This window comes from Panthera tigris, chromosome A2, assembly GCF_018350195.1.
Source record: "Panthera tigris isolate Pti1 chromosome A2, P.tigris_Pti1_mat1.1, whole genome shotgun sequence".
Lineage (NCBI taxonomy): Eukaryota > Metazoa > Chordata > Mammalia > Carnivora > Felidae > Panthera > Panthera tigris.
Window position 1 is genome coordinate 84,000,985 of NC_056661.1, and position 17,276 is coordinate 84,018,260.

The 17,276-nt window shown below is 35.2% G+C and overlaps 1 protein-coding gene across 1 annotated transcript in view; it reads right to left on the bottom strand.

The window, feature by feature from the left end:
- Positions 1–17,276, bottom strand: part of GNAT3 (G protein subunit alpha transducin 3) — a 59,276-nt gene that overhangs the window by 17,947 nt on the left and 24,053 nt on the right. Inside the window, exons 3-4 of the mRNA XM_007076783.3 lie at positions 11,316–11,457; positions 3,018–3,175 (exon numbers count right to left, since the gene is read on the bottom strand). Coding sequence (XP_007076845.1) covers positions 3,018–3,175; positions 11,316–11,457 — 300 coding nt within the window. The remainder of the gene's footprint in view (positions 1–3,017; positions 3,176–11,315; positions 11,458–17,276) is intronic.

A 17,276-nucleotide genomic window follows, 5' to 3' on the forward strand; every position in this document is an offset into this window, starting at 1 on the left:
TAAAGTCTTTGTTAAATATTAAAGCTTCTGGAATTTAAACAGCACACTAGATGGCCTCAATCAGTAAGCCATGAAGTATTAATAAAACTCTTTCCCCTCTTTGTCACTGTCATGCCCTTTTTCCTTCAGCTTCCTAGTGGTACAGGTGCGAGCAGGGAGGTGTTATGTTGCCAACAACATGCCCTTCCCTACTCTGATTAAGATTCACTACTTTGTTAGCCTAAACTTGAAGGGGCTCTAGGTTTGAGAAAATATAAGTATCCTATTTTGACCAAAACAAAACAAAACAAAAAAGGAACAATGGGGAAAAGAGCGAGAGGGGGAAAGGGAGAAGAGGAAGAGAAAGGAAAAGGGAAGGGAGAGAAGGAAAGAGGCCATTGCTCTATAAAATAAGTATGAAATAGACATGAGTGTGGGACTGATCTAATATGATATTTAGTTTCAAAATGTGAATGCAATTCAGTATTTGAAAAAACTCTGTTAATTTTTGGAAGAAAGCAATGGCCATTCAACTATTTTTCTTAAGTGTTTTCTTTAATCTTCCTTTTAAGGATCTTTGAGGGCAGGGAGTATTAACAATTTAAATTTTGGGTGGTTTTCAAATGAAAATTTTCTGAAACAGAGGTTGGGAGTGAAGGTGGAGAGGTGTTTTACTACTCTCTAAATCAATCACGGTATTTAAAACCATTATTATATGGGCAATATTCACAAAATAGGTGCAAATAGATACTGTGTAATGATGTTTAACGTGAACAGATAAATACTTTTAATATGAATCTATAACATGATAGTTCTGTAAAATATTTATTTTGTGTGTCAAAACAAAAAATCTGAAACTAAAGGCTAGAAGGTCTAGAAAAATACAATACAGGGTCATTTCATCTTCCCACTTTGACAACACAATATATAATTTTTTCTGTTATTAAAGAGTAAAGTATTTGGTAAACATAATGATTAATATAATTGCAAATACACTTCTTACAATATTTGAATGGAGAAGTCATGCTTAATTGATAATGTATATCCAAAACCAAATATATTAATTACAGCTATTGAAGGGGTTCAGGACAACACCCCAGTTCCCCAGAATGTGTCACTTTGGTATGTGGATTATTTTGAGCTGAAGGCACTTGAGACCCTGCAGGCTGAAGAGAAATCTTGCCCCTCCCTTAACTGTATAGAAGAATCAAAACTGGGGGTCTTTCCCAGAATAAGTGTTATTAGGAGAGATAAATTTTATGAGTGACCCATCTATATGGCAGGGCAAACCTCTAATTACCAAACATCTGCTGTTATCCCCCTTTGAAGTTGATTCCTTCCCTCTGAAGTCCCAGGCCCCACCCTCTTCTCCTTAGTTCAGGATGACATATAGACCTCATTTTACCTGTCTTTGGAATTTCCGTGTCTATGTGGTTCCCTGTATGTATACCAATTACATTTCATTTTTTCCTGTTAATCTGTCTTGTGTCAATTTGATTCTGAGTTCAGCTAGAGGGACCTTTGAGGGGATAGGAATTCTTGCCCCCCAACACTGTCTCTCCTTCCTTCTCTAGCGTTTTGTTAAGCAAAATTTTATGAGAATATTCCACAATTAAATTTCTTATTGTGACTGCCCTTATCAACGATTCATAAAGAAAAATAGAGTTTTCTATACTGCACAGAGTTGTCTTAGTATTAAAATATGGCTAGGCACTGGGACACATAAAACAATTAAATGAGTTTAATAATCACATGATGATATTCCTTCTCTACTTCATCAAAGAGATGAGAGCAAGACTTTCCTCCAAGGGCTTTGGAATTTAAAATGAACATGAGTGACTAATCACAGAAGACTGTTGTTGTTAGCTTTTCCTAAAATTTATATAGTTTGTTTTCTCTCCATAATCCTTCTGACCATCACGATTAGAAAGCTGAAGTATCATGCAAGTTTCATTGTTCTATCCTCAAATAATCTTTCATTTGCTTCACTTTTACATCACCTTTTAAGTAGTACTAACATGTTCTGTTGTGAGTTCATCAAAAGAACTGTATTTATACCTTTTTATATATGAGTATGCATGGACAGATACATAGAATAAGTAATTATATTAATTTGCATACATGTACACACATGCGTGAAGGCTTATAACCAGAGTATAGGTTAAGAACTGCTTACTAAAATAGAAATTTAAAATAATTTTGATAATGAAATTATAAATGGTATCATAACCTAATTTTATTGTGGCTGATAATTGCCTACTGGATGATATTAGCTGTGAAAATTATATAATCTTTCTTGAGACTCAAACAGTATCCCACAAAATACAAATGTTTTGAAAATCATTACTTTCTTCTAGAATTCTGTATCATGTTCATCAAACCAATTGAGTCAAAGAATGTGTCATCAATAAAATTATTTTAGAAGAATATTTAAGTAATATGATGAGAGACGAATGAATAGCCCAAAACATCAGTGTGTATGCCACCAATCTGCGTTTACATTGAGAACAGTGCACACAGATGAATCCTTTTCATTTGGGAGAAAATAGTTGCAAAATGTGGGTATTTTCAGGCAAATACTTTCAAAATTATTTTAAAAGCTCCTTTGCTTATAGTTTTACATTTCATGATGTCACCTTGATCTATATTTCTCTTCAACTTCTTTTTATTTTAGTGTAACAAGACGTAAAGCTATTTACTTTCCTCATTTGTGATGACAAATGTAGAGTCTGAAGAATTATAGTTTATTTATTTATTTAAATATTTTTTTAAAAATGTTTAACATTTATTTATTTTTGAGAGAGACAGTGTGAGCAGGGAAGGGGCAGAGAGAGAGACACACACACAATCCAAAGTGGGCTCCAGGATCTGAGCTGTCAGCACAGAGCCCAACATGGGGTTCGAACTCACGACTGTGAGATCATGACCTGAGCTGAAGTCATCCACTTAACTGACTGAGCTACCCAGGCGCCCCTGAAGAATTGTAATTCTTAACTTAAATGTTTCAACTATAATTCCTGTTAAATGCATTCACTTACTAAGCTGCTGAGTCATTGAGGTGATATTCAGATGCCCTTTCAAAGCAGGTCTGAACTCCTGGGTCTCTCCAGAGTCTTTTTATCACCTCAGCCAGTTCAGGTGTCATGCCACCATCTTGCAGAGTGTTCGCCATCACACAAAGTTGTCGTTGGTCTTCCTATAGCAATGTTTTTAAAAGAATGATAAAAATGTGTTGTTATGTGGAATCACATATCCTTTTAATAGGGCATTTCAATTTTATTCTTATTGGTTCTTTGCATGTTTATTTTTGAGGGAGAGCACAAGCAGGTGAGGAGCAGAGAGAGAGGGGGGATAGAGGATCCAAAGCAGGCTCAGTGGTGACAGCAGCAAGCCCGATGTGGGGCTTGAACTCACCAACCGTGAGATCACAACCTGAGCTGAAGTTGGATGCTTAATCAACGGAGCCACCCAGGCACCCTAAATTTTATTATTTTCATCTTATTCCTTGAGGTAATAATTCTGTTAATGCAATCTTAAATTTCCTTATTTTTAAAAGTGTTTATTTATTTTGAGAGAGAGAGTACACATAAATGGGGGCGGGTCAGAGAGAGAGGGAGAGAGAGAATCCCAAGCAGGGTCTGCACTGTCAACTCAGAGCCAGATGTGGGGCCCAATCTCACAAACTGTGAGGTCATGATCTGAGCCAAATTCCAGAGTCAGATGCTTAACAGACTGAGCCATCCAGGCTCCCCTGAGTTTCCTTATAATGGCTGGGTGAAGAGTCCTCTATTATAAAATCTATGTAACCTGATTTGGTAAATTTAGGATATTTTAGGATATGTCATTAACTTCTGAATGTAGTGTCAGAGGGGATAATGTAAACCGATTGAGTTTTCAGAGTCAAAATGCAAGGATAAAAGGGTAACAATTCTGATATAATCTGGCACTTCTCATTTTGATCATTGCCATGTATTTTCCAGGAAATAAAAATACCATGAAGGAATTAGAGATAACATGGAAAATAAAACTCAGTATAATTTACCAACAAGTATTGTTTGCAATCATATAAATAAAGCTGCGATAAGTATTTTGATATACACATGGTTTTTGGACATCTGTACAGGTGTTGTTTGCATGACTTTGAGGCGAATCAATAGGATAGAGGTGAATATTTCATTAAGAAAATAGAAGAGAAGGAAAAAAAAAAGAAAAAGAAAATAGAAGAGAAGGAAAAGAAGAAAAAAATGAAATAAAGGGGGGAAAAAAAGCAGATATTGTGTTAGTCCTGATGGGATATTTGAAGGTGAGAAGGACAGAAGAAAATCAAACTTTATCAACTAAATAAAATAGTCAACAGTTTATCTAAACTAATAAAGCCATTTTATGACAAAAAAAAATTAAGGTTAAGAATTTAAGTTCCAAAGGAATTAAGTTATTGACCATGATACTGGACCAGGCAAATGAAGTCTGGGTTCAAATCCTTGTTGTCAGACTCCAAAGCTCATACTCTTTCTAGCACATAGTATTATAACAAGTTATAAGACAGCGCCTATAATATCTCACAAAATCCTCACAGCACTAGTCGCATAGACAGCATTTTTCTCCATTTTACAAATGAATCTAAAACTAGAAGGTTGATTTGCCAAACCAATAAGGACAATGAGCTTCAGAAGAGTCAAACCCAAACTACTTTGTACAATGTCAGGTGGCTACCAGTGAAGAATTATCAATGGGAACTTGCTGCTTTTCTGATACAAGTCAATTTATTATTTTAAAATAGTAAAAATGGCTTATTTCACCATTTTATTAAAAATCTGTTCTTTGTGGGGCGCCTGGGTGGCTCAGTCGGTTAACCGTCTGACTTCGGCTCAGGTCATGATCTCGCAGTTTGTGAGTTCAAGCCCTGCATCGGGCTCTGTGCTGACAGCTCAGAGCCTGGAGCCTGCTTTGGATTCTCTGTCTCCTTCTCTCTGCCCTTCCTCTGCTCATGCTCTGTCTCTCTCTCAAATATAAATAAACATTAAAATTTTTTTTAAAAAAATCTGTTCTTTGCATTAAAAACTAAAGTTATGTCTCTCCTTCTTAAAGAGAGGTTCTGTTAAGACTAAAAATCTTACTACATCTTTCTTCATATTCAGATTTTACTGCTAATCCAAACAGATTACATAGATGAGCATTAACCAAAAATTGTAAAATGGACAAAATCTAAAGATTGAACCCATTTTCCTATATTGGCATAGTGTAAAGTTTTAAATCCTTCTTCCCAATTAGTTAGATGTGAGAGAGCACTGCAAATCCAGCGAAATATGACCCAGCCAGTTTAGCTGGCATCATCCCATGTGCCTCCTTCACTATTAAGGTGTCATTCAGGACCAATGATGCAATGAAACAGCTGTTCGAACCAGTTTGTCCTTAAAGGGAAAAAAATGACATGCCTTATTAACATATCTTTACGAACCAAGCTAATTTCTAATATACTCTTTCATTTAAAATTTTTTTCCAATTTCAACCTAAATACACTTTATTTGAATAGATAACCATCATGAAAATCGTCTCACCTTGAACATGTAAATGTCATAAAGTGTTCTTCGGCCACCATTTCTTTCTTTTTTTTTTTTTTCCAACGTTTTTTATTTATTTTTGGGACAGAGAGAGACAGAGCATGAACGGGGGAGGGGCAGAGAGAGAAGGAGACACAGAATCGGAAACAGGCTCCAGGCTCCCAGCCATCAGTCCAGAGCCCGACGCGGGGCCCGAACTCACGGACCGCGAGATCGTGACCTGGCTGAAGTCGGACGTTCAACCGACTGCACCACCCAGGCGCCCTCGGCCACCATTTCAATCCTAGTACTTCCCTCAAGGGCAGGCCGTCCTACCAGTTTGGTTTTGTCTTTCAAGACCTTTTATTTTTTTAGTTTATTGCTTGCATAGAAAAGGCAATGATGGTGATTTTCAAACAGGGCTGTGCATTATAAGCATGTGAGGCACTCTTTAAAAATACTGCTACAAGGAATTCAACCCAAAGAAATGAGGCAGGAACTCTGGGTGTCAGGTTCTACAACGGTATTTTCAAAAATCTTCTGGGTGACTCAAATGAGCAGCCTGATTTGAGAATCCCTGGCAATACATAGTTTTCTTTACCCATAAATAATATGTTATAGGACATACTGTATTTTAATTCTGGAAGTTCTTCTGCAGTTATTGAAGGGCTGACATAGTAATTCAAAGAATCAAAATTCATATGGCTAAGGAATTGGACCCACCAATAACGTTTGAATTTTTTAAATATACATAATATCAAAATTAACAAGTATTATGAAAAGTTGTCTTTTTTTTGAACAGTTGTCTTCTACATAACTGCCAAAGTGATGGAAAATTGAACTCCAACTTATTATCTTACTCCCATATTTTAAAACCTCCAGTATTTCCCAGCACACTCAAAACCCAAATCCCATGTCATGGCTCGTAGTGTTTCACAAGTTTTGACCCATGTATTTTTTTTCAATTTTATTTCTCCTTCCCTCCCTCCCTCTCCCCCCCCACCCCCGCTCTGTCTCTCAATCTCTTCCTTCCCCCACAATTTGTCTCTCTTTCCTCAAGATGCACCAGACTTATTACTGTTTCTCAAACTCAACAGCCCCCCCATTTGAGAGCATTTGAATGGCTGTTCCTCCATGTCTTCCCTGTTTCATTTAGGTTTCTTCCCAAATACCAGCCCCTCAAAAATGCCTTCCAGAGCCACCCTTTCTTCCGTTCTTTCCTTATTCTCTAGCCCCCTGCCCTCCTCCGTTTTCCTTCATAGCACTTGTTACTACTTACATGCTGCATATTTCTGTATTTTGTATCTTTTATGTTAGACTATCACCACATGAAGGTGGTGATATTTTTTTTCTGTTCATTTCTACATCCTTAAGACTTACACCAGAACCTAATGCATAGTATTTGTCCCAGAAATATTGTAGAACAAATGAATCAATAAAATGAAATGTGTGAATTAACTCAGACCTCATGTTCTAAGGAAGCTTTAAAGGTTCTCCAATAATATCTCACATTTTTCAAATAGCTCTGAAGAGGTTTGAGTGGCATCCTGAAGAAATTTTATTTCCTTGTGATATATTTGGAAAAGCTTGGGAACTATGATGGTTCTGGAATGGCTCATTCTCTCAAGTTTGCATAGCTCTGGAACTATGTTGCAAAGAAAGAAAAATATATACTGTCTCTACAAGTTACCCATAATTTCTTCATAAATGTTAGGGACCTTAGGTGTTCCTAGAGTCTTGTGGAACTCATTCTAAACCCTTGAGTCATATTTCCAAAGATTGCAGAAAAAAATATATCAAGGAAAGAAGAGATATCACAACCTTATCATCTTGGGAATATATGTATATATATACATATATATGCATATATGTATTTTAAACTTAGTTGATCACAGAACTTTATCCTGGAAAATTATGAGAAATCACTGTTCTTTGGTTCATATTATAGGGTTCACTTTGTAGGATACTATCTCACAGATGGTCACAATACCCAAATCATGAGATAAAGTACTAAAACATTCAACATTCATTTAATGTTGGTCTAGAGGATGTTCTAGATGCTCTAAAATGGAATATGATAATATTCAGAGAGAACAAGTAGAAATTTACTAAATGCCTGTATTATGTCCCCTTCTTGTTTCTTCAACTTTACCCTTTACAAGTTCTATATTTATGAAATTCGTCTGTCAAATATTAATATAAGTAAAAACGAGCCCTCTCTTAGATGCATTCCCCTTCAGCTTCAGATACTATTTCTCTTTATATTCCTCAGCTATAGTTGCTAAAATGTCTTTAAACTGTTCCCATATCTTCTCATATCTCAACATACTTCATTGGATTCTGCATCCACAACTTTTCTAAAACCTGTCTCATGATACCCCCAGTGATCTTTGTATTATTAAATCCTGTAGGTTTTATTTTTTATTATTTTTTAAATGTTTGTTTAATTCTGAGAGGGACAGTGCATGAGTGGGGAAAGGGCAGAGAGAGAAGGAGACACTGAATCCAAAGCAGGCTCCAGGCTCTGAACTGTAAGCACAGAGCCTGTTGCAGGGCTTGCTTGAACTCACAAACCATAAGCTCATGACCTAAGCCGAAGTCTGACACTTAACCAACTGAGCCACCCAGGTGCCCCTGTAGGTTTTAAATATACTTCTTTTTGACCTCAAGACCTTTCAGCTTAGATAAGTACCCTTTGGAATATTGAATTCTGTGACTCCATATAACTTGGTTTTCCTCTTACTATCCAGCCATCTCCTCCAACTTTCTTATTCCTCTCAAATGACCAGAAAATGTTAGTTTTTCAGCACGGGAATCTAAGTCACTACTCTTCTTTACACGCTTATCTTCTCAGTCGAAGCATTTGAACTTTTCCATCCCACCCATTTCCTTAATATAAATTATATGCTGTAGTATAATTCCAATGATACTGAGATTTAGATCTCTCATCAAATTATCTCCTTTGAACTTTAAATGCACAGTTCAACCACTTACACATGTGGACGTGTTACAGAACTTATAAACTCAACATTTCTTAAAAGAAACTTTATTATTATTATTAATTTATTATTCCCCATCCCCACTGGTGATAGTACTTCCTTTCTTGGTAATTCTTTCCACAAATGAGGATTTAGCTCCCCATTGAGCTGTACTACCCTTTTGCAATAGCTGATGCTTTGCAATTACTTGTTCAGCATCAGTCTTCCCTCTCTTTAGGGCAAATACTATTTCCATTTCATTTACTGCTGATTCCTCAGTATATTCCCAGTGTCCAGTCCAATGTCTGCTGTATAAATAAAGTTTAATGAAATACAATTTTTTTCAAATGATGTTGGATGTGTAGACTTCAATACATAAATTTTAATGAGCTTTATATTCAAAGTGATTATCAGAGAGTAAATACTCAATATTTACTAGGATCTTACAATATTTGGGGGGGTTGTTTATTTATTTTGAGAGAGAATGAGAAACAAGGGGAGGAGGGGGCAACAAGCAGGGGAGGGACAACCCCAGCAGGCTCCCCACAGTCAGTACAGAGCTTGATGTGGGGCTTGACCTCACGAACTGTGAGATCATGACCTGAGCTGAAATCAAGAGCCAGATACTTAACTGACTGAGCCACACAGTTGCCCCACAAGATTTTGTTTTTAAGTGGATTTCCTATATTTCTGTTTCCTTCTGTAATAGTCTTTGAAACTCAGTGAAAAAAACACTAACATTTCATGGATGAAGAAACCAAAATGTACAAAGATTAACTTGTCCAAATTTACAGAGCTATAATCAATAAAGCTCATGGAAACTTTTTTTAGGGTTCCTTCTCTCTCCGAATGGTAATCTGCATGATGTATGAATGGTAATATAAAAATATAGAAATTATATAAATAGACAGTTAAATTGAAAGCCATAGGACAACAGAACTCTGAAAGCCACACACATAGGTGAGATGCTTAGCAATTAATCTGTTAAAAAGTTTAAGGCAGGTATAGAGTATATTGATCTTAAAATCAAATACTGTAGAATTGTCACCAAAACTACTGTAGTTTTCAACAATTGAAATCGAAATTTGAGTTATGTAGTATCTGCCAGCTGTGATGTTTGACACTTGAGGACAAAGGTCCTCCTGAGAAGTCATGTCGGTTGTTCAGTGCTGCATAAATCACTCTGTGTTTACCATTTAATGTACGCTTTGAATAAATTGCATTCTTTTTAATTCTCAGCCTACTGGCAGCAATCTACAGAGTCTATTATTTTTACTCCACCTGCATGCAAGGTCATTAAGACTCTAACCAGTTGCAAATTAGCAATCACTTCTGACCATTAACAGTATTTATGCAAAAGTCCTTGCATAGGCAAAAGCACTCTAATGGAAGCCAGAAGAAGTGGGTTTTGCCCCCAAACATTAGCTATACAATGCTGGCCACATTGCTCATCCTTTTGACCCTGATTTTTCACATCTTTAAGTATGAGACTTATATCAGGTTGCTTCTGAAGGGCTAATTTAAAGTCTCAGATTCTTAGGAACAGCCAGCGTCAGAGCTGTAACCAAACTACCCTTACATAAAAAAAAAAAAAAAAAAAAAAAAAGGATCATCAACTCATGGAATGGTAAAGAATGCAAAGATATTAGAGTTGAGTTCCTCCTGCAAGTTCCCCTTTTACATGTGAGAAGGAAACTGTAACTTAAAGAAGTAGGTGACTTACTGGAGCCAAGTTTGAGGAAAGCTAAAAATGGAAGGAGAGCCTAGCGGAACTCCTGACTCTGCCTTACAAATGATCTGCCCTAAGAACATACTTAGCATTTCTGTGCTCTTTGTTGGAAAATAGCAGAACAAGAAGAGGATTTACCCTTTCCTTTAAAATTAACAGCATGAAAGTATTTTTCTTGTCATCCTGGCTTCCAATGGTAATTTACATGGTCGAGCCCTAAACTCCAAGAGGAGTATAGGGAGAGGAAAGTACAAATGTCACATTCTTCTCTATACTTAAAATGCTGTTCTTCTCTTTTTTATTGTAGTATAACAAGGTATCTAAGAGTTGCACTGGCAACAGTTCAATTGATATCTTCTGGAGGCAACCAGCTGCTCTTGGACGGGACATGTAAAAATAAGTGAGTTTTTCCTGTTGATTGTACACTATTACTCCTCTTTTGGGTGTGGGTAATTATTGTTCTTTGGAGAATACTATATAGTTATAGAATTATATTACAAAATATAAAATAGAATGAAATGAAACTATTTAGATGCTACCTTATAAACAACTCAGCCTATCTGAGTATATTTATTATACAGCTTACTTAATCACACGCTTTGAATTCTTTTTTAAAAAATTGACATTATAAAATAAAAATTTCCCTGCCCCACATTGCCTTTGTAATTATTGAACAATAATGAAAATTGTAATTTTTAGTAATGTTATTACTAAAAGTCTGCATGAAATGACTCATAATTCAACTTGGGAAATAAATGTAGAGATATTGTAGTTTGATTTTATGGAATAAATTCTTTTGTATTTAGGAAACATAACCAATATTTTTCTCTAATACAGTATATTATTTGATATTAGATTTGATTCCTAGGAAACCAGTTAATATTGAATAAGATTATAGCACACACTCAAAAATAAAAGTTTCATGTAAAGAAAAAAAGGAAATCTCACACTAAACAGAATTAAAGTTTCCAAAATTCATAATTCATATTCTTAAATTTTTGGTGTAGATTAATACTAGAAATTTAGTTCTACCATTTTATGGCTCAAACTCCATTGTAGGACTGCAACGGTCATTATTTGCATACTTACTGCACTTCTGGGATTCACATAATCAATCCCAAGGGTAGTCATGGCTTTCACAATAGCTAGGATGGATTGCAATATGTTACTGTAAATTACTGCTTTGAACTCCATGCATTCTTGTTCACTGTAACCGTTCTTATGGATGATCCTACAATTTAAACATGAAGAGCTTTTGTGAGTTGAGCAATTGATATTTTTTATAATATTAAAACACATCAATAATAATTTGCTTGAATAAAATTACAGTATATATTTGTTACAAAAATATTGTCCATATATGTATGTTAAATCTGAACAGTTTTATGACTATGGATTTTTATTATCATTGGGGTCTAATGCACTATTTTTTTGAGCTCCCCATGCCAAATATAAAGAGGAATTAAAATTTGCTCTAGATAAACCACTATTTAAAATTGGTAAATCATGAGCATGTTACTTAGAACACTTGTTTATTTTCAAAAGAAAAATTTCCAGATTCCCAGGACAAAGATACAGAGTTCTCAAATTAGTCTTTATAACATGATGTCTAGAGGAAGTAAAGTACTTTAGTAGAACATTCATTTCTTTTCCTATCACTTAAGACACACTGGAAAATAGGAGTGCCTGTTTTCTATTCATAGCATTAACAAAGGCATCTTTTTTTTTTTTTTTTAATGTAGGTAATTACCTGCTGCTAAATTCCTTATTTTTCCATCTGTGTACGTGCCATTAGCTCTTATAGTGGAAATGCTCAGACATTTATTTGGCTGAACTCTTCTTTTCCTTCCACTCATTCAATCAGAACTCAGTTTTACTTATCCTTTCGGAATAATAGATTAAAATAGATTTACCTTCTAAAAGCTAAAATCTCTGCATATGCTTATTACTTTATTGTCTATTTTATAATATGTTCTTGTTCCTTTCTAGGTTTGTTTGGTTTTGTTTGTTTTTGAAGTGTCTTATATTCATTAGCCATCATTTTGGATGTCATATTATGAAGGATTTGTGTTTTATCTATACACAGAGAGATGTTAGCATGAGGAGGAAAAGAACACTAAGGCCCTTAAAGATATTAAAACCTTCAAATATAACAATTTCTGAAGTGAAAAGAGTAGAGGCAGAACCTATATCCATTATTTGTTGTTTTTAATGTTTGATTGCCAATAATTGCTGTGTTTCTATTTTCAACATGGCCATGTTTATCTTGCTATATTAAACAAACAACTTTAATAAGTAAAAAAAGTAGACCACTAAAGGTTGTGGAAAACATGCAATAAAATGTCTTTATAGATAGCTCAATAATAAGTTCATTAAAGAAATCTCAGTTCTTTGTAAAAAAAATGAAATTGGAAAATTATTTAATTATTAAATTAAAATGGCAGTTAGGTTTTTCTTTCTGGAATAAGTTCTTATTCCTATCCTTTCATCACAGGATAAGGAAACATCACAAAGCAAAATGGTGAATGTATACTTTAAAAAATCCAGCTGTAGTGGGACTTTAAGTAACACTGTTTTTCCAGGGAATGCACAAATACATTTCTGTGACATAGAGCTTTCTATCTGCCAGTTGATTCCTAAACCTGTTCAAGTTAGTGAGCTTCTACTGGAAATTTTCTGTAACATACTGCATTGTGTACTGAAAAGAATTAATGAATGACACTTTCTCTCCTCCCCCAAAACATATAGACTAGAGCTCCACTGTCTAATATAGTAGCTACTAGACATTATTTAAAAGCAAATTAATTCTGGGGCACCTGGGTGGCTCAGAAGCTCAGAGCCTGGAGCCTACTTCTGATTCTGTGTCTCCTTCTCTCTCTTCCCCTAACCCATTAGCATTCTGTCTCTGTCTCTCTCAAAAATAAATAAAAACAGGGGCCCCTGGGTGGCTCAGTAGGTTAAGCGTCCGACTTCAGCTCAGGTCATGATCTCGCAGTTTGTGAGTTCAAGCCCTGCATTGGGCTCTGTGCTGAGAGCTCAGAGCCTGGAGCCTACTTCTGATTCTGTGTCTCCCTCTCTCTCTCTGACCCTCCCCCGTTCATGCTCTGTCTCTCTCTGTCTCAAAAATAAATAAATGTTAAAAAAATAATAAATAAAAAAATAAAAACATTAAGTAAAAACATTAAAACAATAAGAGTAAATTAATTCCTCCTTTACATTAGCCAAATTTCAAATGCTTAATAGCCACATGTGACTAGGAGCTTCCATATTGGAAAATGCAGATAGAATCTTCCTGTCATCACAGAAAGTTCTATTGCAGAGTACTGGATTATATAGGAAGGTAGGGCATAAAATTTCACTTTTGTACAGCGTGAGAGTGTATTACAACAATGTCTGAATGTGGTACAATAAACTAGAAAAGAAGAAGCCATAGACTTTATTGGGAGGAAGTCTAAGAGACTGGGGGGAGACTGCCTGGGGCAGTGATTGATGATCGGTTCATTATTCAAGGAGGAGTAGTTATTTCCAGATAGCGAAAAGGAAGAACATTCTAGGAAGAACAATCAGTACGACCGAACAGATGGTTACAATTACCAAACTTTCAGTGTGTGCCAAGCACTGTTTTAAGTGCTTTATATGTCTTCTCATTTCTTGCAATAAGTAGTTTAAGGTAGGTAAAATTATTACATACATTTTACAGGAAAGAAATGTAGGCATAGATAAATGAACCACCACCCCTAACTTAGTACATGGTACAGTTGAGCAATAAACGCAGTCTGATTTTGGAGCCCCTGATCTTAGCTGCTAAGCTGTATGCCTTCTGTCACACATTAGTCCAAAGCATTATGCAAGTTCAGCATCTCATGTAGAAAGCATGAAGGGGGAGGGAAGTCATAGGACATAGGACATCAGAATGACGAGGTAGATAAGAGCTGGATTCTCAAGTGTCTTACGTATCATGCCAAGCAGTTTGATCTTGATAGTTTGTGAACAGTACGATTCAGGAGAGACATACACTCTTTTTAAAAAGCGATCAGTTGGTGTTACTGTGGATACTGCAGTGGAGGAAAGAAGAGGGAGGTAGAAAGTTCTTAGCAGGATATTGCATTAATCCACTTCAGAAATGTGAGGTTTTTAAACTAAGGCAGTGACAATAGGGATAAATAACACCCTTGAAGATGTAACTTGTGTAGATGTGACAAAACTTGGTGAGAAGGTGAGCGTCTTCATATCTACACTACATATCTACATTTATTGCTTTAGAGGCTGCCGCCGCTGCTGCTGTTGCTGCTATAATTAAATGTAGGGAAACAGGCCAGATGGAGAGATAAGTTAGTGTTGTTTTTTGAACTGGACCTATCCACAGAATATGGACATAGATATACCTGCTTCCCTAGTTTAGACAAAGTGAATTTGAAAGAAATATTCTAGGACAGTCTGGGACAGATGATAGCAAAAATCACTGGACCTTAGCAGTTTTCATCTGAAGGTATAGAGTAAGCAGAGAAGGGGACCTAGTACATTAGAGGCGCCAGCAGTTAAGATGTAGTCAAAGAATCTGGGAGTAAAGCAGGTGGTTAGGAGGTAAACTGGGAAAGAGTTATTTTAGAAGCCAGAGTAAAGTTTGAGAAGAGAAAAGCCCAGTGCAGTCAAACAATTAAAATAAGGACTCATGAGCATTCCATACAACATGGCAATTGGGAAATAATAATTGACATTTATAGGGGCAATTTTTTTGGCATGCTGGAGGCAGGCATGATGGAAATGGTTTAAGAGTAAATAGGGGCGCCTGGGTGGCTCAGTCGGTTAAGCGGCCGACTTCGGCTCAGGTCATGATCTCGCGGTCTGTGAGTTCGAGCCCCGCGTCGGGCTCTGTGCTCACAGCTCAGAGCCTGGAGCCTGTTTCAGATTCTGTGTCTCCCTCTCTCTGACCCTCCCCCGTTCATGCTCTGTCTCTCTGTCTCAAAAATAAATAAACGTTAAAAAAAATTAAAAAAAAAAAAAAAAAAGAGTAAATGGAAGGTGGAAGAGTAAAGAGAGCTAATGTTGACTATTCCTTATAGAGTCTGCTGAGGAAAGGAGGAAGAAGTAGCATCAGGAGACTCTGTTAATAATAGAAGCAATATTCGCTCATTGTAGAAAATGTGAAAAACCCAGCAGTGTTCAAAATGAAGGTTCAGTTTAACTTTAAATCCCAGTATTGAGAAGCAAATATCTTTGAACATTGGAATATTTTCTTCCATTTAAAAAAATTATCTATTTTGTTACAGTTGAGGTAAAGATGTTTATGGAATCTTGTATCTTTGTGGTGCAGTGAATATAAGTATTTTCTGCTATTAAAACTTTCTCATTTGCATACAACTTGTAAATGGGTGTAAAATATTACAGTTGAAAAGTGGATAGTCCCATACTTTCACAATCCATTTCCCTATGTTTTATTTTAATTTAGAGTATTTTGTTTTACTTCATATATCATTATTTTAAATAAGACTAGTCCAAATCTCTCGGTGCATAACTGTTCATATTTTCATGTTTATATTATTTTATTTTTGTACTTTTAAAAATTTAAATTATTTTATTAAAATTCTCAGAAATATAGTTATTATTTTCCCAGGTTGTGGTGTAGATTGCAAGAGTTATTTCTATAAATCTGCTTTAACAAATAATTTTACGATTAGTAATGAAAAATATTAACTTGTCAAACCTCACCCTTATTGAGTAATATTATTTAAAATTATTGTTTGCTAATTTACTAAGATGAAGAATAGCTCATTATAGATGTAAACAGACATTAATTTTGTCTTTGTGAATTGTCTGTTCATAGTGTCTTACCATTTGTATTTATTGGGCAGCTTATTTTTTTTCTTACCAATCTATATTTTCTTACCAATCTGTATATCATATATCTCTCTATATATCTATATATCTGTATGTACATATTATTATAGTCAGTTATCTATTATATTTATTATAGATTTTTTGCTAGTTTTCTATTTTTGTTTAATTTTATTTATGGTTTAACATATTTAAAAGTTTTAATTTTTAGATAGCCAAATAATTGATTATTTCTTGTTTTACTGCATTTAACTTCACAGAGAATGGACAGGTAAAAAGGATAGGGGGAACTCAAGCATGATTTTAACCAGAAATAAAATAACAGGTGAATTCAGTGGTAGTGTTACAGGGTGTGCAAGATGATTTGGGATGCAAGGATGGAACTGAGAACACAAAAGCAGTACGAGCACTGGTCAGGATAGAGGCGTGTCCTGTTCTTCAAAGATGGGAGAAAAGGTATAAAAAAATTGGTTGCAAGTACCGATATCAGGGAATTTGAAAAGTGGGACTTATATAATTGCTGATATGGAACTTGCATGACATTAGTACCTAAAAAGAAAGGGAAAAAAAACAGTGTTTTACATTCTAAATAGATAATTGTATCATTAACTGGGATGATTTCCTCATGTGACCTATTCCAAAGAGCAAGATCCTCCAAAAGGTAATTAAAAATAAGCTAAAAAAATGATCATTTTCTCCTATAGCAATAGTTGTCCTTTAGAATTCTCCAGCAGTGACAGTCATGAGATATTACATAATCATCTCCACTTATCAATTGAAATTTTATTTGTTCAGACATTATATTCTTGGATTTTAGAACCTTTATATTTGTTGTCTCATCAAGAAATTCATGCCTACTTATTTCATTATAAAGAGGAAAGAAAAATGCAAAAAAAAAATGAAATCCATGATAGTAATAACTTTACATAAACATTTTATTCCCAGGTAGGTTAAATGCCAATTGGGTTGAAATTATAATTCCCTCCTAAATTCAAATGAATCTTTGACATATTTTGAAATGTTTATGGCTTATGCCCACCATATTGAAACCCTAGATTATACCCAGATTAATATATTTAAAACATAACTGCTTCTAGTAGGCATCTTGTTGAGAGGCAAAATTAAAAAAAAAAATGGAAATGACAATATAACTCATCAGTTATGCTCTCTGGTAAAGGGTTGGAGGGAAATTTTCACAGGAATCATGACTGCTCT